We start from the raw sequence: 23,235 nt of genomic DNA, 5'->3' as shown, positions 1-23,235 counted from the left end.
ACCACATTTTTTGCTTCAATTTTTTTTCTTATTTACTCCTCTAAAACCTAGGTGTGTGTCTTATGGTCCGACAAATACAATATTTCCTTCCATGTCACATGTTGCCTTCCACCTACAGAAACTGCACAAGTCATAAGTCAGCCCTGGCCCCTATTCATATAAACTTCATTGTCCTTTTCCATTACTGCAGCCTCCCTGGAGTTCATGAAATAAGTCCTGTGCCTAAAACTGCAGAAAACAGGCACCCTTCGTCGTGTGTGGTCACTACACATGCCACTGCATCACAGGACTGCCCCGTGGTCACTACACGTGCCAGTGCATCACAGGACTGACCCATGGCCACTGCATCACAGGACTGCCCCGTGGTCACTACACATGCCAGTGCATCACAGGACTAACCCGTGGCCACTGCATCACAGGACTGCCCCGTGGTCACTACACATGCCAGTGCATCACAGGACTGCCCCGTGGTCACTACACATGCGACACTTTATGGGAGTCTTATTTTGTACTTACAATACTGAGTAGAGCGGTCACTAAACGTGGCGTTAATATAGAATAGAATGATGGGTAACAAGGGAGGAAAGATTTATTTCCATTAATTAAATACTTCTTTGCATAAGTCCTAAAACCCAAACAAACGAATAGAGCAGCTGCCCATTGTTTTGTGCACATTCTGTCTATAGTTCGGGAGTGGTGGGCACAGGAGAAGATGTAGGAGGGTAATGGCTGCAGGCAGGAGCAGCACCCGGCAAAGAGCAGTGGCCACGTTCGTGTGGAGTCCAGAGATCTGCAAACAAGACGCATCGGGGATGTCACCGCTACTCTCCGCACCTGCTGGCGTGTCCTTCAATCTCATCCTCCTGGAAAGTGAAACCACACAGCGGGCACTGAACCCAGGACTCGGGCCGGTGCGGAGCGGCCGACAGCTGCAGGGCGTCATCCCAGTCATCGTCAGAAGAGGAGAGGACGACGCAGTGCGATACCGATGATTCACCACAGGAGGCAGCGTGGAGCAGGAGCTGAGCGGGGGGAAAGTGTCCTGAGAACAGATATATAATGTGTCATCAGAGGTATAATCCGCACTGATGTGTATAGATGGGGAGACGTGGCCTGTAATAACCATATAATGGACATGTGCCCCCCGTACAGGAGGCAGCGTGGAGCAGGAGCTGAGCGGGGGGAAAGTGTCCTGAGAACAGATATAAAATGTGTCATCAGACGTATAATCTGCACTGATGTGTATAGAGGGGGAGAAGTGACCTGTAATAACCATATAATGGACATGTGCCCCCGTACAGGAGGCAGCGTGGAGCAGGAGCTGAGCGGGGGGAGACGTGGCCTGTAATAACCATATAATGGACATGTGCCCCCCGTTCTCACCTGCACAGATCGGACACGTGTTGGTGTCGGTCCCGGGGGAGCGCTGCGCGGTGCTCGGACTGTCCCGCTCTCTCCTTGGTGTCCGATGTCTCTCGCTGGTACGAGTCTGCACTCTCTTCCTGATAAAGGAGACATTATCAGCTTGTTAGTTACGGTCACACGGCTCCCTGTGAGAGGAGCAGCCCCCCGCCTCGTGCTGCAATGTGCCTGCTGTCAGCAGTGAGGACCCCCGGAGGCGGGCACATCGCAGTATAACCCCTGGAGCTCTGCAGCATCAGAAGGCGAGGGACGGGGGCAGCCAGGTGCCGGATCCTCCTACAAGGGGTCTTTCAACACAAAGGTGCCAAGTTCTCTCCATATTGTAATCAGCCCCTAATCGCCCGGACCCCCAAAGATCCTGAGATTCCCGATCAGAACGGAGCTATGGGGGAAGCCATGAATTACGTCCTATGACTGATGTGGGAACACCCGGACAGTACGGGGGGCCGGGGAGGTGACGCGCTGTGGGTGGAGACCCCCTTTAGGAGCTCGTCACATTGGGGGTGTTAGAGCCCTAGCAGGGGTCTCTGGAGACGTCCTACCTTCTTCGGGCCTCCTCCATTTTCAGTCGGCTATTAGTGGTCTCATGTTCCTTCTTTGAGGGGTGGAGTCTCGTCATGGGGGTCTCAGGACAAGATCCTGCAGGAGAAGCCAGAAAATGGAGGGTTATGGTAACGTAAATGATCAGGCAGACCCCCGTATAAAAGCCGGGAGCTGTGATGGGGCCACCGCACCGGGGAAACAGAAGTTTGCAAAAATGTTTTAATTTAAAGGGGCCGTTCCCTTCTGATCTAATGTGCCAGACAGGAGTTGTGGGGGTCCCACTGATCCCCCAGATGTCAGTCCTCCACAGGCGGATACTTACCGGAGGACACCGGGCTATCCCCCTGCCGGCTGCCACTGTCCCCACAACATGGCGGGATGGGGGGGCTCGGAGCTGCAGTAATTGGAGGGCGGCGTTTTCGGGACTTGGCTGCAGACAGCAGGAGCATGCGTGCGGAGCGGCTCATGGAGGCCGGGGGAGGGGAGGCCGCGCTCTGCAGCTTGTCTCGCAGCTTCTGACTCCTAGAGGTAGAGACACGACATGAGGAGGCAGAGGATTAAATCCCAGGACCCCCAGAAATAACAGCTCGCAGGTGGGCTGAGATTAATCAGGGTCCTCACACATGAAGAAATACACAGGGTCTCACTACCGCGATGAAGAAAGGCCGCAGGGTAAAGCACAGGGCACAGACCAAAGGTGCAATAACCGCCATCTCCAGCAAAGCAACGAACCTGGGATCAATGTGTCCGGCTGTACAACCTGCAGAAGAGCTGCAGTGTAAAGAATGGCGGAGGGACAGAGCACCAGGAGGGACGCTGCTGACTGCACCCACAGACCGCGAGATCCCAATGCGCCCAGCGGGTACGTACCGGGCCAAGGGGTCCTGAGCGTCCAGGGTGGGCTGCTCTCCGGAGTGTAGGGGAGAGACCGGACAGGAGCGGCCGCCCTGTAAGGAGAGGAGAGTAGTGATGGGTAACAGACAGTCTGGAGCTCGACTAACGGCAGCGCTGCCGAGAGCACAACGGAGTGGGGCCGCTGCCGAGAGCACGACGGAGTGGGGCCGCCGAGAGCACGACGGAGGGAGGCCGCCGCCGAGAGCACAACGGAGGGGGGCCGCCGCCAAAAGCACGACGGAGGGGGCCGCCGCCAAAAGCACGACGGAGGGGGCCGCCGCCAAAAGCACAACGGAGTGGGGCCACCGCCGAGAGCACAACGGAGGGGGGGCCGCCACCGAGAGCACAACGGAGTGGGGCCGCCGCCGAGAGCACAACGGAGTGGGGCCGCTGCCGAGAGCACAACGGAGTGGGGCCGCTGAGAGCACGACGGAGGGGGGCCGCCACCGAGAGCACAACGCAGTGGGGCCGCCGCCGAGAGCACAACGGAGTGGGGCCGCCGAGAGCACAACGCAGTGGGGCCGCCGCCGAGAGCACAACGGAGTGGGGCCGCTGCCGAGAGCACAACGCAGTGGGGCCGCCGCCGAGAGCACAACGGAGTGGGGCCGCTGAGAGCACAACGGAGGGGGCCGCGGCCGAGAGCACAATGGAGTGGGGCCGCCGCCGAGAGCACAACGGAGTGGGGCCGCCGCCGAGAGCACAACGCAGTGGGGCCGCTGAGAGCACGACGGAGGGGGGCCGCTGAGAGCACGACGGAGGGGGGCCGCCACCGAGAGCACAACGCAGTGGGGCCGCCGCCGAGAGCACAACGGAGTGGGGCCGCCGAGAGCACAACGCAGTGGGGCCGCCGCCGAGAGCACAACGGAGTGGGGCCGCTGCCGAGAGCACAACGCAGTGGGGCCGCCGCCGAGAGCACAACGGAGTGGGGCCGCTGAGAGCACAACGGAGGGGGCCGCGGCCGAGAGCACAATGGAGTGGGGCCGCCGCCGAGAGCACAACGGAGTGGGGCCACCGCCGAGAGCACAACGCAGTGGGGCCGCCGCCGAGAGCACAACGGAGTGGGGCCGCTGCCGAGAGCACAACGCAGTGGGGCCGCCGCCGAGAGCACAACGGAGTGGGGCCGCTGAGAGCACAACGGAGGGGGCCGCGGCCGAGAGCACAATGGAGTGGGGCCGCCGCCGAGAGCACAACGGAGTGGGGCCGCCGCCGAGAGCACAACGCAGTGGGGCCGCCGCCGAGAGCACAACGGAGTGGGGCCGCTGCCGAGAGCACAACGGAGTGGGGCCGCTGCCGAGAGCACAACGCAGTGGGGCCGCCGCCGAGAGCACAACGGAGTGGGGCCGCTGAGAGCACAACGGAGGGGGCCGCGGCCGAGAGCACAATGGAGTGGGGCCGCCGCCGAGAGCACAACGGAGTGGGGCCGCCGCCGAGAGCACAACGCAGTGGGGCCGCCGCCGAGAGCACAACGGAGTGGGGCCGCTGCCGAGAGCACAACGCAGTGGGGCCGCCGCCGAGAGCACAACGGAGTGGGGCCGCTGAGAGCACAACGGAGGGGGCCGCGGCCGAGAGCACGACGGAGGGGGGCCGCCGCCGAGAGCACAACGGAGTGGGGCCGCCGCCGAGAGCACAACGAAGTGGGGCCGCTGCCGAGAGCACAATGGAGTGAGCCGAAAGATCTACAGTCCCCTGCAGTGGATTCAGTCTCCTACGGAGGGAGATCCATCATCCGGGGTCAGATGTGTCAGCCCCTCTGGAAACAAAAGGCATGCTGGGAGATGTAGTTCCATGTCATTAACGAGGGATGTAGCCGGGTCGTCCTTCCTACACCACACGACGTACCCCAGAGCCTTCGAGCCGCTCCTCATCCTCTTCATCCGGGGCGGAGCGGACGCGGATGAACGACAGGCCGAACTGCTCCTGCTTGTTGAAGGGCTGCGTGCAGGTGACACGGACACGGTCCCACTTCTCCAGGGCGGCTCCTGCGAGGAAGTCTCCTGCCGAGGACGGAAATCACCAGAGATTGTACAGAGGAGGGGAGTCTGCTCTATAGAAAAACCTGCAGTCCCCCCAGAGCAGTACACACTCCAGTCACCTCCAGAGCTGCATCCACTGAAAATATTCATACACTCCAGTCACCTCCAGAGCTGCATTCTGTAAATTCACACATTATACTCCACTCACATCTACAGTGGCATGTAACCGTTTATCCTCTGCTGGTCAGAATCACTGTTATTGTGAACAGTCAAGTGAGTTGAAGATGAAATAATCTGTAAAAGGCCTAAAGTTACAGATGACGCGTCTCCTTGGTACTTTAGGCAAAAAATAAAATAAAGTATTAACCCCTTCATGACCCAGCCTATTTTGACCTTAAAGACCTTGCCGTTTTTTGCAATTCTGACCAGTGTGCCTTTATGAGGTAATAACTCAGGAACGCTTCAACGGATCCTAGCGGTTCTGAGATTGTTTTTTCGTGACATATTGGGCTCCATGTTAGTGGTAAATTTAGGTCAATAAATTCTGCGTTTATTTGTGATAAAAACGGAAATTTGGCGAAAATTTTGAAAATTTTGCAATTTTCACATTTTGAATTTTTATTCTGTTAAACCAGAGAGTTATGTGACACAAAATAGTTAATAAATAACATTTCCCACATGTCTACTTTACATCAGCACAATTTTGGAAACAAAATTGTTTTTTGTTAGGAAGTTATAAGGGTTAAAATTTGACCAGCGATTTGTCATTTTTACAACGAAATTTACAAAACCATTTTTTTTAGGGACCACCTCACATTTGAAGTCAGTTTGAGGGGTCTATATGGCTGAAAATACCCAAAAGTGACACCATTCTAAAAACTGCACCCCTCAAGGTACTCAAAACCACATTCAAGAAGTTTATTAACCCTTCAGGTGCTTCACTGTTGTGAATTCTGTGGCTGAGTTCACTTCTGTGGTCACAAGTGGTATTGCAGTCTCTGGGCTTCCTCCCTCAGGTGTTTTGGTGAGCTCGTTGGCTGCCTTGCTATTTAGCTCCACCTGAGTCTGTCTTCCTTGCTCCTTGTCAATGTTCCAGTGTTGGATCTGAGCTACTGCATCTTTCCTTGGGCCTGCTGCTCTGCTAGATAAGTGCTTCTAGTTTGTTTTCTGTTTTTTCTGTCCAGCTTGCTATTGTCTTTTGCTGGAAGCTCTGAGAAGCAGAGGGGTGCACCGCCGTGCTGTTAGTTCGGCACGGTGGGTCTTTTTGCCCCTTTGCGTGGTTTTCGTTTTAGGGTTTTTTGTAGACTGCATAGTTCTCTTTGCTATCCTCGCTCTGTCTAGAATATCGGGCCTCACTTTGCTGAATCTATTTCATTCCTACGTTTGTCTTTTCATCTTGCTAACAGTCATTATATGTGGGGGGCTGCCTATTCCTTTGGGGTATTTCTCTGAGGTAAGTCAGGCTTGTATTTCTATCTTCAGGCTAGTCAGCTCCTCAGGCAGTGCCGAGTTGCATAGGTAGTTGATAGGCGCAATCCACTGCTGCTTATAGTTGTGTGAGGATAGATCAGGTACTGCAGTCTACAGAGATTCCACGTCTCAGAGCTTGTCCTATTGTTTTTGGTTATTGCCAGATCTCTGTATGTGCGCTGATTACTGCACGCTGTGTTGCCTGATTGCCAGCCATAACAGTACAAGGAGCCATTCAATGATTCCCAATAGAGGGAAAAAAGAAATCCTGACATCATTTTTTTTTCTTAGCTCTGTCTTCAGTCTTTTTTTTCCCCTAGACATTAGAGTGCTTCAGGACACAGCTGTGGACATGGATATTCAGGCTCTGTGCTCCTCAATGGATAATCTCGTTGTAAATGTACAAAAGATTCAAGATACTATTGATCAGAAATCGATGCTAGAACCAAGAATTCCGATTCCTGATTTGTTTTTTGGTGACAGAACTAAGTTCCTGAGCTTCAGAAATAATTGTAAGCTATTTTTGGCCTTGAAACCTCATTCTTCTGGTAATCCTATTCAACAGGTTTTGATTATTATTTCTTTTTTGCGCGGCGACCCACAGGACTGGGCGTTTTCTCTTGCACCAGGAGATTCTGCATTGAGTAATGTTGATGCATTTTTCCAGGCGCTGGGATTGCTTTACGATGAGCCTAATTCAGTGGATCAAGCTGAGAAAAATCTGCTGGCTTTATGCCAGGGTCAGGATGATGTAGAAGTATATTGTCAGAAATTTAGAAAATGGTCAGTACTCACTCTGTGGAATGAATCTGCACTAGCGGCTTTGTTCAGAAAGGGTCTCTCTGAGGCTCTTAAGGATGTAATGGTGGGATTTCCTATGCCTGCTGGTTTGAATGAGTCTATGTCCTTGGCCATTCAGATCGGTCGTCGCTTGCGCGAGCGTAAATCTGTGCACCATCTGGCGGTATTGTCTGAGAGTAAGCCTGAGCCTATGCAGTGCGACAGGACTATGACTAAAGTAGAACGGCACGAACACAGACGTCTGAACAGACTGTGTTTCTATTGTGGTGATTCTACTCATGCTATTTCTAATTGTCCTAAACGCACTAGGCGGTTCGATAGCTCTGCCGTTATTGGTACTGTACAGTCCAAATTCCTTTTGTCCATTACCTTAATGTGCTCTTTGTCATCATATTCTGTCATGGCGTTTGTGGATTCAGGCGCTGCCCTGAATCTGATGGATTTGGATTATGCTAAACGTTGTGGATTTTTCTTGGAGCCTTTGCGGTGTCCTATTCCGTTGAGAGGAATTGATGCTACACCTTTGGCCAAGAATAAGCCTCAGTACTGGGCCCAGCTGACCATGTGCATGGCTCCTGCACATCAGGAAGTTATTCGCTTTTTGGTACTGCATAATTTGCATGATGTGGTCGTGTTGGGGTTGCCATGGCTACAAACCCATAATCCAGTATTGGATTGGAACTCTATGTCGGTAACCAGCTGGGGTTGTCAGGGAGTACATGGTGATGTTCCATTTTTGTCTATTTCGTCATCCATTCCTTCTGACATCCCAGAGTTCTTGTCGGACTTTCAGGATGTATTTGAAGAGTCCAAGTCTGATGCCCTTCCTCCGCATAGGAATTGTGATTGTGCTATCGATTTGATTCCTGGTAGTAAATTCCCTAAGGGTCGTTTATTTAATTTGTCCGTACCTGAACACACCGCTATGCGCAGTTATGTGAAGGAGTCCCTGGAGAAGGGACATATTCGCCCATCGTCGTCACCATTGGGAGCAGGGTTCTTTTTTGTAGCCAAGAAGGATGGTTCGCTAAGACCGTGTATTGATTACCGCCTTCTTAATAAGATCACTGTTAAGTTTCAGTATCCCTTGCCATTGATTTCTGACTTGTTTGCTCGGATTAAGGGGGCTAGTTGGTTTACTAAGATTGATCTTCGTGGTGCGTATAATCTGGTGAGAATCAGGCAAGGAGATGAATGGAAAACGGCATTTAATACGCCCGAGGGTCATTTTGAGTATCTGGTGATGCCGTTCGGACTTGCCAATGCTCCATCTGTTTTTCAGTCTTTTATGCATGACATTTTCCGTGAGTATCTGGATAAATTCTTGATTGTTTACTTGGATGACATTTTGATCTTCTCAGATGATTGGGAGTCTCATGTGAAGCAAGTCAGAATGGTTTTCCAGGTACTGCGTGCTAATTCCTTGTTCGTGAAGGGATCAAAGTGTCTCTTCGGTGTGCAGAAAGTTTCATTTTTGGGGTTCATCTTTTCCCCTTCTACTATCGAGATGGATCCGGTTAAGGTTCAGGCCATCCAGGATTGGACTCAGCCGACATCTCTAAAAAGTCTGCAGAAATTCCTGGGCTTTGCTAATTTTTATCGTCGCTTCATCTGTAATTTTTCTAGCATTGCCAGACCATTGACCGATTTGACCAAGAAGGGTGCTGATTTGGTTAATTGGTCTTCTGCTGCCGTGGAAGCTTTTCAGGAGTTGAAGCGTCGTTTTTGCTGTGCCCCTGTGTTGTGTCAACCTGATGTTTCTCTTCCGTTCCAGGTCGAGGTTGATGCTTCTGAGATTGGTGCAGGGGCGGTTTTGTCACAGAGAGGTTCTGGTTGCTCAGTGTTCAAACCATGTGCTTTCTTTTCCAGGAAATTTTCTGCTGCTGAGCGTAATTATGATGTGGGCAACCGAGAGTTGCTGGCCATGAAGTGGGCATTCGAGGAGTGGCGTCATTGGCTTGAGGGTGCTAAGCATCGCGTGGTGGTATTGACTGATCATAAGAACCTTACTTATCTTGAGTCTGCCAAGCGCTTGAATCCTAGACAGGCCCGTTGGTCGTTATTTTTTGCTCGTTTTGATTTTGTGATTTCATACCTTCCGGGCTCTAAAAATGTGAAGGCGGATGCTCTGTCTAGGAGTTTTGTGCCCGACTCTCCGGGGTTATCTGAGCCGGCGAGTATCCTCAAGGAAGGAGTCATTGTGTCTGCCATCTCCCCTGATTTGCGGAGAGTGTTGCAGAAATTTCAGGCTAATAAACCTGATCGTTGTCCGGCCGAGAAACTGTTTGTCCCTGATAGGTGGACTAGTAAAGTTATCTCTGAACTTCATTGTTCGGTGCTGGCCGGTCATCCAGGAATCTTTGGTACCAGGGAGTTGGTTGCTAGATCCTTCTGGTGGCCATCTCTGTCACGGGATGTGCGTGCTTTTGTGCAGTCCTGTGGAATTTGTGCTAGGGCTAAGCCCTGCTGTTCACGTGCCAGTGGGTTGCTTTTGCCCTTGCCGGTCCCGAAGAGGCCTTGGACACATATTTCGATGGATTTCATTTCTGACCTTCCCGTTTCTCAAAAGATGTCTGTCATTTGGGTGGTCTGTGATCGCTTTTCTAAAATGGTCCATCTGGTGCCCTTGGTTAAATTGCCTTCCTCCTCTGATTTGGTGCCTTTGTTCTTCCAGCATGTGGTTCGTTTACATGGCATTCCTGAGAATATTGTTTCTGACAGAGGTTCCCAGTTTGTCTCGAGGTTCTGGCGAGCCTTTTGTGGTAGGATGGGCATTGACCTATCTTTTTCCTCGGCCTTCCATCCTCAGACTAATGGCCAGACCGAACGAACCAATCAGACCTTGGAAACATATCTGAGATGTTTTGTTTCCGCTGACCAGGATGATTGGGTGTCATTTTTGCCGTTGGCTGAGTTCGCCCTTAATAATCGGGCCAGCTCGGCTACCTTGGTCTCTCCATTTTTCTGCAATTCTGGGTTCCATCCTCGTTTCTCTTCAGGACAGGTTGAGTCTTCGGACTGTCCTGGTGTGGATTATGTGGTGGACAGGTTGCAGCAGATCTGGACTCAGGTAGTGGACAATTTGACCTTGTCCCAGGAGAAGGCTCAGCTTTTCGCTAATCGCAGACGCCGTGTGGGACCCCGACTTCGTGTTGGGGATCTGGTTTGGTTATCTTCTCGTCATATACCTATGAAGGTTTCCTCTCCTAAATTTAAACCTCGTTTTATTGGTCCGTATAGGATTTCTGAGATTCTCAATCCGGTGTCTTTTCGTCTGACCCTCCCACTCCTTTTCCATACATAATGTATTCCATAGGTCGTTGTTGAGGAGATACGTGGCACCTATGGTTCCATCTGTGGAGCCTCCTGCCCCTGTTTTGGTGGAGGGGGAATTGGAGTATATTGTGGAGAAGATTTTGGATTCTCGTGTCTCTAGACGGAAACTCCAGTATCTGGTCAAATGGAAGGGTTATGCTCAGGAAGATAATTCCTGGGTTTTTGCCTCTGATGTCCATGCCCCAGATCTTGTTCGTGCCTTTCATGTGGCTCATCCTGGTCGGCCTGGGGGTTCTGGTGAGGGTTCGGTGACCCCTCCTCAAGGGGGGGGTACTGTTGTGAATTCTGTGGCTGAGTTCACTTCTGTGGTCACAAGTGGTATTGCAGTCTCTGGGCTTCCTCCCTCAGGTGTTTTGGTGAGCTCGTTGGCTGCCTTGCTATTTAGCTCCACCTGAGTCTGTCTTCCTTGCTCCTTGTCAATGTTCCAGTGTTGGATCTGAGCTACTGCATCTTTCCTTGGGCCTGCTGCTCTGCTAGATAAGTGCTTCTAGTTTGTTTTCTGTTTTTTCTGTCCAGCTTGTTATTATCTTTTGCTGGAAGCTCTGAGAAGCAAAGGGGTGCACCGCCGTGCTGTTAGTTCGGCACGGTGGGTCTTTTTGCCCCTTTGCGTGGTTTTCGTTTTAGGGTTTTTTGTAGACTGCATAGTTCTCTTTGCTATCCTCGCTCTGTCTAGAATATCGGGCCTCACTTTGCTGAATCTATTTCATTCCTACGTTTGTCTTTTCATCTTGCTAACAGTCATTATATGTGGGGGCTGCCTATTCCTTTGGGGTATTTCTCTGAGGTAAGTCAGGCTTGTATTTCTATCTTCAGGCTAGTCAGCTCCTCAGGCAGTGCCGAGTTGCATAGGTAGTTGATAGGCGCAATCCACTGCTGCTTCCAGTTGTGTGAGGATAGATCAGGTACTGCAGTCTACAGAGATTCCACGTCTCAGAGCTCGTCCTATTGTTTTGGGTTATTGCCAGATCTCTGTATGTGCGCTGATTACTGCATGCTGTGTTGCCTGATTGCCAGCCATAACACTTCACAGCAGCAGAAGCAACATGGAAGGAAAAAATGAACATTTAACTTTTTAGTCACAAAAATTATCTTTTAGCAACAATTTGTTTTATTTTCCCAATGGTAAAAGGAGAAACTGAACCACGAAAGTTGTTGTGCAATTTGTCCTGAGTACGCTGATACCTCATATGTGGGGGTAAACCACTGTTTGGGCGCACGGCAGGGCTTGGAAGGGAAGGAGCGCCATTTGACATTTTGAATCAAAAATTGGCTGCACTCTTTAGCGAACACCATGTCACGTTTGGAGAGCCCCCGTGTGCCTAAATATTGGAGCTCCCCCACAAGTGACCCCATTTTGGAAACTAGACGCCCCAAGGAACTTATCTAGATGCATAGTGAGCACTTTGAACCCCCAGGTGCTTCACAAATTGATCCGCAAAAATGAAAAAGTACTTTTTTTTTTCACAAAAAAATTATTTTAGCCTCAATTTTTTCATTTTCACATGGGCAGTAGGATAAAATGGATCATAAAATTTGTTGGGCAATTTCTCCCGAGTACAACAATACCTCACATGTGGGGGTAAACCACTGTTTGGGCACACGTGGGGGCTCGGAATTGAAGTAGTGACGTTTTGAAATGCAGACTTTGATGGAATGCTCTGTGGGCGTCACGTTGCGTTTGCAGAGCCCCTGATGTGGCTAAACAGTAGAAACCCCCCACAAGTGACCCCATTTTGGAAACTAGACCCCGAAAGGAACTTATCTAGATGTGTGGTGAGCACTTTGAACCCCCAAGTGCTTCACAGAAGTTTATAATGCAGAGCCGTGAAAATAATAAATACGTTTTCTTTCCTCAAAAATAATTATTTAGCCCAGAATTTTTTATTTTCCCAAGGGTAACAGGAGAAATTGGATCCCAAAAGTTGTTGTCCAGTTTGTCCTGAGTATGCTGGTACCCCATATGTGGGGGTAAACTACTGTTTGGGCACACGTCGGGGCTCAGAAGGGAAGTAGTGACTTTTGAAATGCAGACTTTGATGGAATTGTCTGCGGGCGTCACGTTGCGTTTGCAGAGCCCCTGGTGTGCCTAAACAGTAGAAACCCCCCACAAATGACCCCATTTTAGAAACTAGACCCCCCAAGGAACTTATCTAGATATGTGGTGAGCACTTTGAACCCCCAAGTGCTTCACAGACGTTTACAACGCAGAGCCGTGAAAATAAAAAATCATTTTTCTTTCCTCAAAAATGATGTTTTAGCAAGCATTTTTTTATTTTCACAAGGGTAACAGGAGAAATTGGACCCCAATAATTGTTGCGCAGTTTGTCCTGAGTATGCTGGTACCCAATATGTGGGGGTAAACCACTGTTTGGGTGCACGTCGGGGCTCGGAAGTGAGGGAGCACCATTTGACTTTTTGAATACAAGATTGGCTGGAATCAATGGTGGCGCCATGTTGCGTTTGGAGACCCCCTGATGTGCCTAAACAGTGGAAACCCCTCAATTCTAACTCCAACACTAACCCCAACACACCCCTAACCCTAATCACAACCCTAATTCCAACCCTAACCCTAAGGCTATGTGCCAACGTTGCGGATTCGTATGAGATTTTTCAGCACCATTTTTGAAAAATCCGCGGGTAAAAGGCACTGCGTTTTACCTGCGGATTTACCGCGGATTTCCAGTGTTTTTTGTCCGGATTTCACCTGCGGATTCCTATTGAGGAACAGGTGTAAAACGCTGCGGAATCCGCACAAAGAATTGACATGCTGCGGAAAATACAACGCAGCGTTCCCGCGCGGTATTTTCCGCACCATGGGCACAGCGGATTTGGTTTTCTATAGGTTTACATGGTACTGTAAACCTGATGGAACACTGCTGCGGATCAGCAGCCAAATCCGCACCATGTGCACATAGCCTAATTCTAAAGGTATGTGCACATGCTGCAGAAAACGCTGCGGATCCGCAGCAGTTTCCCATGAGTTTACAGTTCAATGCAAACCTACGGGAAACAAAAATCGCTGTACACATGCTGCGGAAAAACTGCACGGAAACGCAGCGGTTTACATTCCACAGCATGTCACTTCTTTCTGCGGATTCCGCAGCGGTTTTACAACTGCTCAAATAGAAAATCGCTGTTGTAAAACCGCATTGAAATGCGCAGAAAAAACATGGTAAATCCGCAGCGGTTTAGCACTGCGGATTTATCAAATCCGCAGCGGAAAAATCCACAGAGGACCAGAATACGTGTGCACATACCGAAACCCTAACCCTAACCCTAACCCTAGTTCTTACCCCAACCTTAGTGGAAAAAAAAAAAATATATTTTTTTTATTGTCCCTACCTATGGGGGTGACAAAGGGGGGGGGGGGTCATTTATTATTTTTTTTATTTTGATCACTGAGATATAACCTATCTCAGTGATCAAAATTCACTCTGGAACGAATCTGCCGGCCGGCAGATTCGGCGGGCGCACTGCACATGCGCCCGCCATTTTGGAAGATGGTGGCGCCCAGGAAAGAAGACGGACGGTCCCCGGGAGGCCAGGTAAGTATAAGGGGGGGGAGATCAGGGCACGGGGGGGGCGTCGGAGCACGGGGGGGGGGGGGTGGACCGGAACACGGGGGGGTGGATTGGAGCACGGAGTGGGGGATCCCTGTGCGGGCGGGTGGATCGGAGCACGGGGGGGGAAAATCGCTGTGCGGGGGGGGGGGGGGGGGGGAATCGCTGTGCGGGGGGGGAAAATCGCTGTGCGGAGGGGGGATCGGAGTGCGGGGGGGTTTGATTGGAGCACGGGGGGTGTGATTGGAGCACGGGGGGTGTGATTGGAGCACGGGGGGAGCGGGCAGGAGGACGGGGGAGCGGAGCACAGGACCGAGGGGAGCAGACCGCAGATCGGGGGGCTGGGGGGGCGATCGGAGGGGTGGGGTGGGTGCACATTAGTGTGTCCAGCCATGGCCGATGATATTGCAGCATTGGCCATGGCTGGATTGTAATAGTTCACCATTTTTTTAGGTGAAATATTATAAATCGCACTGATTGGCTGTTGAAAGTGAAACTGCCAATCAGAGCGATCGTAGCCACCCTGGGCTAAACTACCACTCCCCCTGTCCCTGCAGATCGGGTGAAATGGGAGTTAACCCTTTCACCTGATCTGCAGGGACGCGATCTTTCCATGACGCATATGCTGCGTCATGGGTCGGAATGGCACCGACTTTCATGACGCAGCGTATGCGTCAAAGGTCGGGAAGGGGTTAAATAAAATTATATATATTTTATTTTTTTCATCTTTTACATTTTAAAATTTACAAAAAGGAAATCGGGCTGATGCAAAAGTTTGTCCATCCTGCATGGTTAGTACCTAGTAGCGCCTCCTTTTCCAAGTATCAGCCTGTAATCGCTTTCTGTATCCAGACAAGAGTCTTTCAGTTCTTCTGTGAGGGCTTTTCCTCCGTTCTTCCCTGGAGAATTCCTCCAGTTCTGTGAGATTCCTGGGCGTCTTGCTTACTCTGCGGTTTTGAAGTTTCGCCACAGATTTTCAATGATGCTGAGATCAGGGGACTGTGAGGGCCATTGTAAAACCTTCATCTTGCGCCTTTTGTGGTCGTCTATTGTGGATTGCGACGTGTGTTTAGGACCATTCTCCATGTGTAGCAGCCATCCTCTTCTCACCTTTTTTTTACAGATGTTTTTTTGTTTGCTTCAAGAATTTGTTGAAATTTCATTGAATCCATTCTTCACTCTACCCATGAAATTTTCCCCACGCTATTGGCTGCCACAGAGTGCAAAGAATGATCCTCCCCCATGCTTAATGGTTGGCGGGATGTTATTTTCCGGACATTCTGTGCCCTTTTTTCTCCACCTTTTATCATTGTGGTCAGAGTTCTATTTTATCCTCATGGGTCCACAGGACTTGTTTCCAAAATGAATCAGGCTTGTTTAGATGTCTCTGAGCAGTAGAACAATGTTCCACAACTCCAGAGTCTGCTCGATCTTTCTGAAGGTCTTTTGCAGCCAAGTGGGAGTTCTGATTTGCTTCTCTACCAATCCTATGAGCAGCTCTTGATGAAATTTTCCTTGGTCTTCCAGACCTTATCTTGACCTCCACTGCTTCTGGTAACTGCCATTTTTTAACTACATTACTAAATGAGGAAAAGGCAACATGAAAACCCTTTTCCATCTTCTTATAGCCTTCTACTGCTTTGTGGGCTCCACCATTTTCCTTTTCAGAATGCTAGGCAGCCGTTTAGAAGAATCCAAGGCTGCTGTTTTTTGGTTAGAGGAGGCTGGGTTTTTATAAAGCTGGGAAATTTCCATCACTGCCTTTCCTAACAATGATAGTGAAGAAGCCATAACCTTAACAGGCTAATTAAGGTCTGAAAGTTATCTGAGCACACCTATATCCAAGGGTGCACAAACCTTTGCGTCAGCCAATTGTCCTTTTTGTAATTTTGAAAATATAAAAGATGAAATTACCGTGTATACGCCGAGATTTTCAATCCAGTTGGATTATACGGGGTATATATATATATACAGTGGGGCAAAAAAGTATTTAGTCAGTCAGCAATAGTGCAAGTTCCACCACTTAAAAAGATGAGAGGCGTCTGTAATTTACATCATAGGTAGACCTCAACTATGGGAGACAAACTGAGAAAAAAAATCCAGAAAATCACATTGTCTGTTTTTTTAACAATTTATTTGCATATTATGGTGGAAAATAAGTATTTGGTCAGAAACAAAATTTCATCTCAATACTTTGTAATATATCCTTTGTTGGCAATGACAGAGGTCAAACGTTTTCTGTAAGTCTTCACAAGGTTGCCACACACTGTTGTTGGTATGTTGGCCCATTCCTCCATGCAGATCTCCTCTAGAGCAGTGATGTTTTTGGCTTTTCGCTTGGCAACACGGACTTTGAACTCCCTCCAAAGGTTTTCTATAGGGTTGAGATCTGGAGACTGGCTAGGCCACTCCAGGACCTTGAAATGCTTCTTACAAAGCCACTCCTTCGTTGCCCTGGCGGTGTGCTTTGGATCATTGTCATGTTGAAAGACCCAACCACGTTTCATCTTCAATGCCCTTGCTGATGGAAGGAGGTTTGCACTCAAAATCTCATGATACATGGCCCCATTCTACCCGGATCAGTCGTCCTGGCCCCTTTGCAGAGAAACAGCCCCAAAGCATGATGTTTCCACCACCATGCTTTACAGTAGGTATGGTGTTTAATGGATGCAACTCAGTATTCTTTTTCCTCCAAACACGACAAGTTGTGTTTCTACCAAACAGTTCCAGTTTGGTTTCATCAGACCATAGGACATTCTCCCAAAACTCCTCTGGATCATCCAAATGCTCTTTAGCAAACTTCAGACGGGCCCGGACATGTACTGGCTTAAGCAGTGGGACACGTCTGGCACTGCAGCATCTGAGTCCATGGTGGCGTAGTGTGTTACTTATGGTAGGCCTTGTTACATTGGTCCCAGCTCTCTGCAGTTCATTCACTAGGTCCCCCCGCGTGGTTCTGGGATTTTTGCTCACCGTTCTTGTGAGCATTCTGACCCCACGGGGTGGGACTTTGCGTGGAGCCCCAGATCGAGGGAGATTATCAGTGGTCTTGTATGTCTTCCATTTCTAATTATTGCTCCCACTGTTGATTTCTTCACTCCAAGCTGGTTGGCTATTGCAGATTCAGTCTTCCCAGCCTGGTGCAGGGCTACAATTTTGTTTCTGGTGTCCTTTGACAGCTCTTTGGTCTTCACCATAGTGGAGTTTGGAGTCAGACTGTTTGAGGGTGTGCACAGGTGTCTTTTTATACTGATAACAAGTTTAAACAGGTGCCATTACTACAGGTAATGAGTGGAGGAAAGAGGAGACTCTTAAAAAAGAAGTTACAGGTCTGTGAGAGCCAGAAATCTTGATTGTTTGTTTCTGACCAAATACTTATTTTCCACCATAATATGCAAATAAAATGTTAAAAAAACAGACAATGTGATTTTCTGGATTTTTTTTTCTCAGTTTGTCTCCCATAGTTGAGGTCTACCTATGATGTAAATTACAGACGCCTCTCATCTTTTTAAGTGGTGGAACTTGCACTATTGCTGACTGACTAAATACTTTTTTGCCCCACTGTATATATATATCCGTCTGTCTGTCACGGATATTCATTCGCTGATTGGTCTCGCCAGCTGTCTGTCATGGCTGCCGCGACCAATCAGCGACGGGCACAGTCCGGAAGAAAATGGCCGCTCCTTCCTCCCCGCAGTCAGTGCCCGGCGCCCACATACTCCCCTCCGGTCACTGCTAACACAGGGTTAATGCCGGCGGTAACGGACCGCGCTATGCAGCGGGTAATGCACTCCGTTACCTCCGCTATTAACCCTGTGTGTCCCCAACTTTTTACTATTGACGCTGCCTATGCGGCATCAATAGTAAAAAATGTAATGTTAAAAATAATTAAAAAAAAAAAAAAAAACCTGCTATACTCACCCTCCGTAGTCGCTCGCGCCGGCCGCCATCTTCCGTTGCAGGTTACGGTGGCAAAGATGGTATGGGAGAAGGACCTGCCATGACGTCACGGTCATGTGACCACGACGTCATCACAGGTCCTGCGCTCATACCAACCCTGGGACCGGAAGCTGCCGTGGACTACAAGGGGCCCTCGGAAAGATGAGTATATGTTTATTTTTTAACCTGTTACAATCCTGGCTGGGCAATATACTACGTGGCTGGGCAATATACTATGTGGCTGGGCAATATACTACGTGACTGGGCAATATACTACGTGGACATGCATATTCTAGAATACCCAAAGCGTTAGAATCGGGCCACCATCTAATATATATATATATTCCTTCTCACCCCAAATGGGGGTGGTCTTTGTTGTCCTTCCTTATTCTCGAGTCCTCCTGGGAGTTTGAGGGTTCTGCGCAGGATCTTAGCTGTTTCTGGACAGAGCTCAGATGTTGCTCCTGGGATCTGTTGCAGCCATTCTTCCTCTTAGGGGGTCACTGCTCCACGTGCTCCGATCACCACTGGAATCACTGCTGCCTCCACACCTTCTCCAGTTCTCCTCCGAGGCCCTGGTGTTTCTCCAGCTTCTCATATTCCTTCTTTCTGATGTTGCTGCCTCATCTATTATCATTGCTGTCCTCTGGTCCTTGTCTATCACAATGTCTGGTTGGTTCGCCAACACCTGCTTATCCATCTGGGTCTTTAGGTCCCACAGGATTTTAGCCCTTTCGTTCTCCACCATTTCTCAGGGGTCTCCCGCCTGGACGTAGCCCATACGCTGTGCAGATGTTCCTGTATACAGTTCCCGCTCCTTGGTTGTGGCGTTCGGTAGACGCTGCTCCTGCATTTTGCGTCCTGCCATTGTGTGCTGGACGGTTTCTGAGGTTTCTTTGCATAGTCCGCACCTTGGGTCTTGTCTTGTACATTCCGGCTCCTATGGATCCGGTCCTTGGTGCTCGCTCTATTGCCGCTATGATCAGTGCCTCTGTCTCGGAGTCCAGCTTTCTGCATGTCGGCCGCCTCCATTATCTGTCGATGGTGCGTCCCATGCAGCGGCTTGTCTTGCCACGGTGCTTCATGGTCCTGCTCCTTCCAGATCTGTTGCTGTCTTAGGCTCTCAGCATCTCATCTTTTGCAGCCATTTTCCTGATGTATTCCTGGATACTCCTGGTTTCATCCGTGATGGTGGCTTGGATGCTTATCAGGCCTCCACCACCCTCCTTTCTGCTGGCGTACAATCTTTGGGTGTTAGACTTAGGGTGGAGACCTCCATGCATTGTGAGGAGCTCTCGTGTCTTCACATCTGCAGCTTCCATCTCCTCTTTTGGCCAGCACAGTTCACAACAACAGTAATTTTGACCAGGGGTGCCCAAACTTTTACATGTTGCCGTACTACAGTCACACCTAAAGCTGCAATACATAAAAAATTACATTTTCTGCACCAGTCACATCTAGAGCTGCTGTCACCATTTTCCTTTACCCTCTTTGAACATCCGCACCCCTCTGTGGTTCTTCATCAGTCTGGCGTCTGCTGGTGGCATCAGCGTGGTCGTGGGGAGGAGAGTGGTGAACCCCTTATCCAGAGCCCAGATGGAACGTCCCACGTCGATCTGTAGGAAGGCCGAACCACTGTTTCCTGTTCACGGGGGAGGACACAACACATGAGTAGAGACACCCAGTCACACACAAGCTGGAACACCAAGATCTGCTCCAACTGCGGCACCTATATCAATGTAGCCGATGTGACAGGCTCGGTCCAACTGTAACTCCACCCGGAGCTGCCGGCTGCGGTCCCGGGGACAGCTGAGCCACGGCTGGGTGAGGTTGTCCATCAGGAGATTCTCCACCGGATGTTTGGGGTCCTGCAACAGGTGGAAAGAGAAGCGTTTAACCTGCGCGTCGAGGCTCCTGCGATACAAATAGGAGAGCAGAACGTCGGGGCCACGTGAAGAGCGAAACTGGGATCATAAACACGAAAAAAAAAATACTGTCACAGCAGGCAGTAAAGCGAGCGGGTCCTGTTAATCAGCCTGCAGTGTATGTGCTGCCATCTAGTGGCCAAAAGTAACACACCAGAAGATGGAAATATTAGGGGGGTTTTGCTCAATTAAAAAAACAAAAAAAATTAAGCAACAAGTGAGTCGTGTGAGCCTGAGAGACCGAGGTTTAGCCCTAAAAATAAGAACTATTGCTTAAACAAATCATGGACACGTTGGGCGCGGCCTCAGGAGCTGCAGAGGTCAGCTGTGCTACACTGCCGGCATCCACCTGTACCAGGAGCAGCTCTCGGCCCACCTTAGGGCGACCACAATCCCGGTGGGTTTAGACAGCGCGCCATGTTGTGCTCACAGTCACTGCCAGCAGCCGCGCACCTGTGAGCTGAAGGACACGATGTGACGGATTGTGACCGGCGCCATCCTGGGGACGCGGCTCCTGGACTCTGCAATAAAAGGGAAAAAGACAATGAGGCCGGAAATCACAGTCACCAGAGAAAAAGGGAATCCAGCGGGAACAGGTCAGGTGTGAACACGGCGCCTACAGCAGTGAGAAGAAACATCTGCAGCCGGGGAAGGAGAGAGAGAACGCGGACGGACGACACCGATCACACACCGGACCCCGGAGTCTCTGAGGATGACACCGACCACACACCGGACCCCAGAGTCTAAGGACGAGACCGACCACACACCGGACCCCGGAGTCTCTGAGGACGACACCGACCACACACCGGACCCCGGAGTCTCTGAGGACGACACCGACCACACACCGGACCCCGGAGTCTCTGAGGACGACACCGACCACACACCGGACCCCAGAGTCTCTGAGAACGACACCGACCACACACCGGACCCCGAAGTCTCTGAGGACGACACCGACCACACACCGGACCCTCTGAGAACGACACCGACCACACACCGGACCCCGGACCCTCTGAGGACGACACCGACCACACAGCAGACCCCGGAGTCTCTGAGGACGACACCGACCACACACCGGACCCCAGAGTCTCTGAGGATGACACCGACCACACACCGGACCCCAGAGTCTAAGGACGAGACCGACCACACACCGGACCCCGGAGTCTCTGAGGACGACACCGATCACACACCGGACCCCGGAGTCTCTGAGGATGACACCGACCACACACCGGACCCCAGAGTCTAAGGACGAGACCGACCACACACCGGACCCCGGAGTCTCTGAGGACGACACCGACCACACACCGGACCCCGGAGTCTCTGAGGACGACACCGACCACACACCGGACCCCGGAGTCTCTGAGGACGACACCGACCACACACCGGACCCCGGAGTCTCTGAGAACGACACCGACCACACACCGGACCCCGAAGTCTCTGAGGACGATACCGACCACACACCGGACCCTCTGAGAACGACACCGACCACACACCGGACCCCGGACCCTCTGAGGACGACACCGACCACACAGCAGACCCCGGAGTCTCTGAGGACGACACCGACCACACACCGGACCCCAGAGTCTCTGAGGACAGCACCGACCACACACCGGACCCCGGAGTCTGAGGATGAGACCGACCACACACCGGACCCCGGAGTCTCTGAGGACAGCACCGACCACACACCGGACCCCGGAGTCTCTGAGGACGACACCGACCACACAGCGGACCCCAGAGTCTGAGGACGACACCGACCACACACCGGACCCCGGAGTCTCTGAGGACGACACTGACCACACAGCGGACCCCGGAGTCTCTGAGGACACCGACCACACAGCGGACCCCGAAGTCTCTGAGGACGACACCGACCACACAGCGGACCCCGGAGTCTCTGAGGACGGCACCGACCACACACCGGACCCCGGAGTCTCTGAGGACGACACCGACCACACAGCGGACCCCGGAGTCTCTGAGGACGGCACCGACCACACACCGGACCCCGGAGTCTCTGAGGACGACACCGACCACACACCGGACCCCGGAGTCTCTGAGGACGGCACCGACCACACAGCGGACCCCGGAGTCTGAGGACGGCACCGACCACACACCGGACCCCGGAGTCTCTGAGGACGACACCGACCACACACCGGACCCCGGAGTCTCTGAGGACGGCACCGACCACACACCGGACCCCGGAGTCTGAGGACGGCACCGACCACACACCGGACCCCGGAGTCTCTGAGGACGACACCGACCACACACCGGACCCCAGAGTCTCTGAGAACGACACCGACCACACACCGGAGTCTCTGAGGACGACACCGACCACACAGCGGACCCCGGAGTCTCTGAGGACACCGACCACACACCGGACCCCGGAGTCTCTGAGGACGGCACCGACCACACACCGGACCCCGGAGTCTCTGAGGACGACACCGACCACACACCGGACCCCGGAGTCTCTGAGGACGGCACCGACCACACAGCGGACCCCGGAGTCTGAGGACAGCACCGACCACACACCGGACCCCGGAGTCTCTGAGGACGACACCGACCACACAGCGGACCCCGGAGTCTCTGAGGACACCGACCACACAGCGGACCCCGGAGTCTCTGAGGACGACACCGACCACACACCGGACCCCGGAGTCTCTGAGGACGGCACCGACCACACACCGGACCCCGGAGTCTCTGAGGACGGCACCGACCACACAGCGGACCCCGGAGTCTCTGAGGACACCGACCACACACCGGACCCCGGAGTCTCTGAGGACGGCACCGACCACACACCGGACCCCGGAGTCTGAGGACGACACCGACTAGTGAGGGCGTGAATGAGTGGAACAGGCGGCCATGAGAGGTGGTGAGTTCTCCTTCAATGGAATTCTTCACACACAGGCTGGACAGACATCTGTCTGGGATGGGTTAGTGACTCCTGCATTGAGTCGGGGGTCGCACACGATGACCCCGGGGGTCCCTGCACCGCTGACACTCCAGGACCCTGTTATTACGCACCTGCCCCGGAGTCTGCGCCTCCACAGCTGTACAAGGCTGAAATCCCCGCGCTCAGCCCGCAGCCACGCCCCCGACGTCCCCTATGCCACGCCTCCACACCCCGCCCACCAGAGCCCGCACTCAGGGTCTCCGTTTGTCTCCGGACTCGGCGCCATGATGCAGAACACAGTCCGGCTGATGATTGTACAATGAATTGGTCTCCAGCAAAGTAACGCACAGAAAACGCCATTCACACCTCGGTAACAAGGTGAACCGGCCTGGGTGTACCAACATGGCTGCCTCGTGACGTCATCAGTCGTGGTCAGGGGTCACGTGCCGGGAACCTGCTGTGTGCCCTGTGATTGGATGCGCGGCGGCGCC

At 51.8% G+C, this 23,235-nt stretch overlaps 1 protein-coding gene across 3 annotated transcripts; it reads right to left on the bottom strand.

Annotated features, from left to right (window-relative positions):
* Nucleotides 1-564: 564 nt before the first annotated feature.
* Nucleotides 565-23,163, bottom strand: XNDC1N (XRCC1 N-terminal domain containing 1, N-terminal like). 3 transcript variants are annotated; one of them, XM_069759520.1, is made up of 10 exons: nt 22,876-23,163; nt 20,317-20,384; nt 19,668-19,806; nt 19,425-19,580; nt 4,699-4,853; nt 2,836-2,912; nt 2,288-2,487; nt 1,965-2,061; nt 1,384-1,502; nt 565-1,042 (listed from the first exon to the last, which is right to left on the bottom strand). In XM_069759520.1, exons 1-10 carry the CDS (start codon nt 23,102-23,104, stop codon nt 822-824), a joined length of 1,461 nt encoding a protein of 486 aa, XP_069615621.1. In that variant the 5' UTR covers nt 23,105-23,163; the 3' UTR covers nt 565-821. The 3 variants fall into 3 exon arrangements, with proteins under 3 accessions (XP_069615621.1, XP_069615622.1, XP_069615623.1); XM_069759521.1 differs by having other exon boundaries at nt 23,111-23,139; XM_069759522.1 differs by having other exon boundaries at nt 20,240-20,384; nt 22,876-22,932.
* Between the last annotated feature and the right edge of the window lie 72 nt (nt 23,164-23,235).

Source organism: Ranitomeya imitator, chromosome 3 (assembly GCF_032444005.1).
Source record: "Ranitomeya imitator isolate aRanImi1 chromosome 3, aRanImi1.pri, whole genome shotgun sequence".
NCBI lineage: Eukaryota > Metazoa > Chordata > Amphibia > Anura > Dendrobatidae > Ranitomeya > Ranitomeya imitator.
The sequence above is the reverse complement of the archived record's forward strand: the minus strand, read 5'-3'. Positions and strand labels throughout refer to the sequence as shown.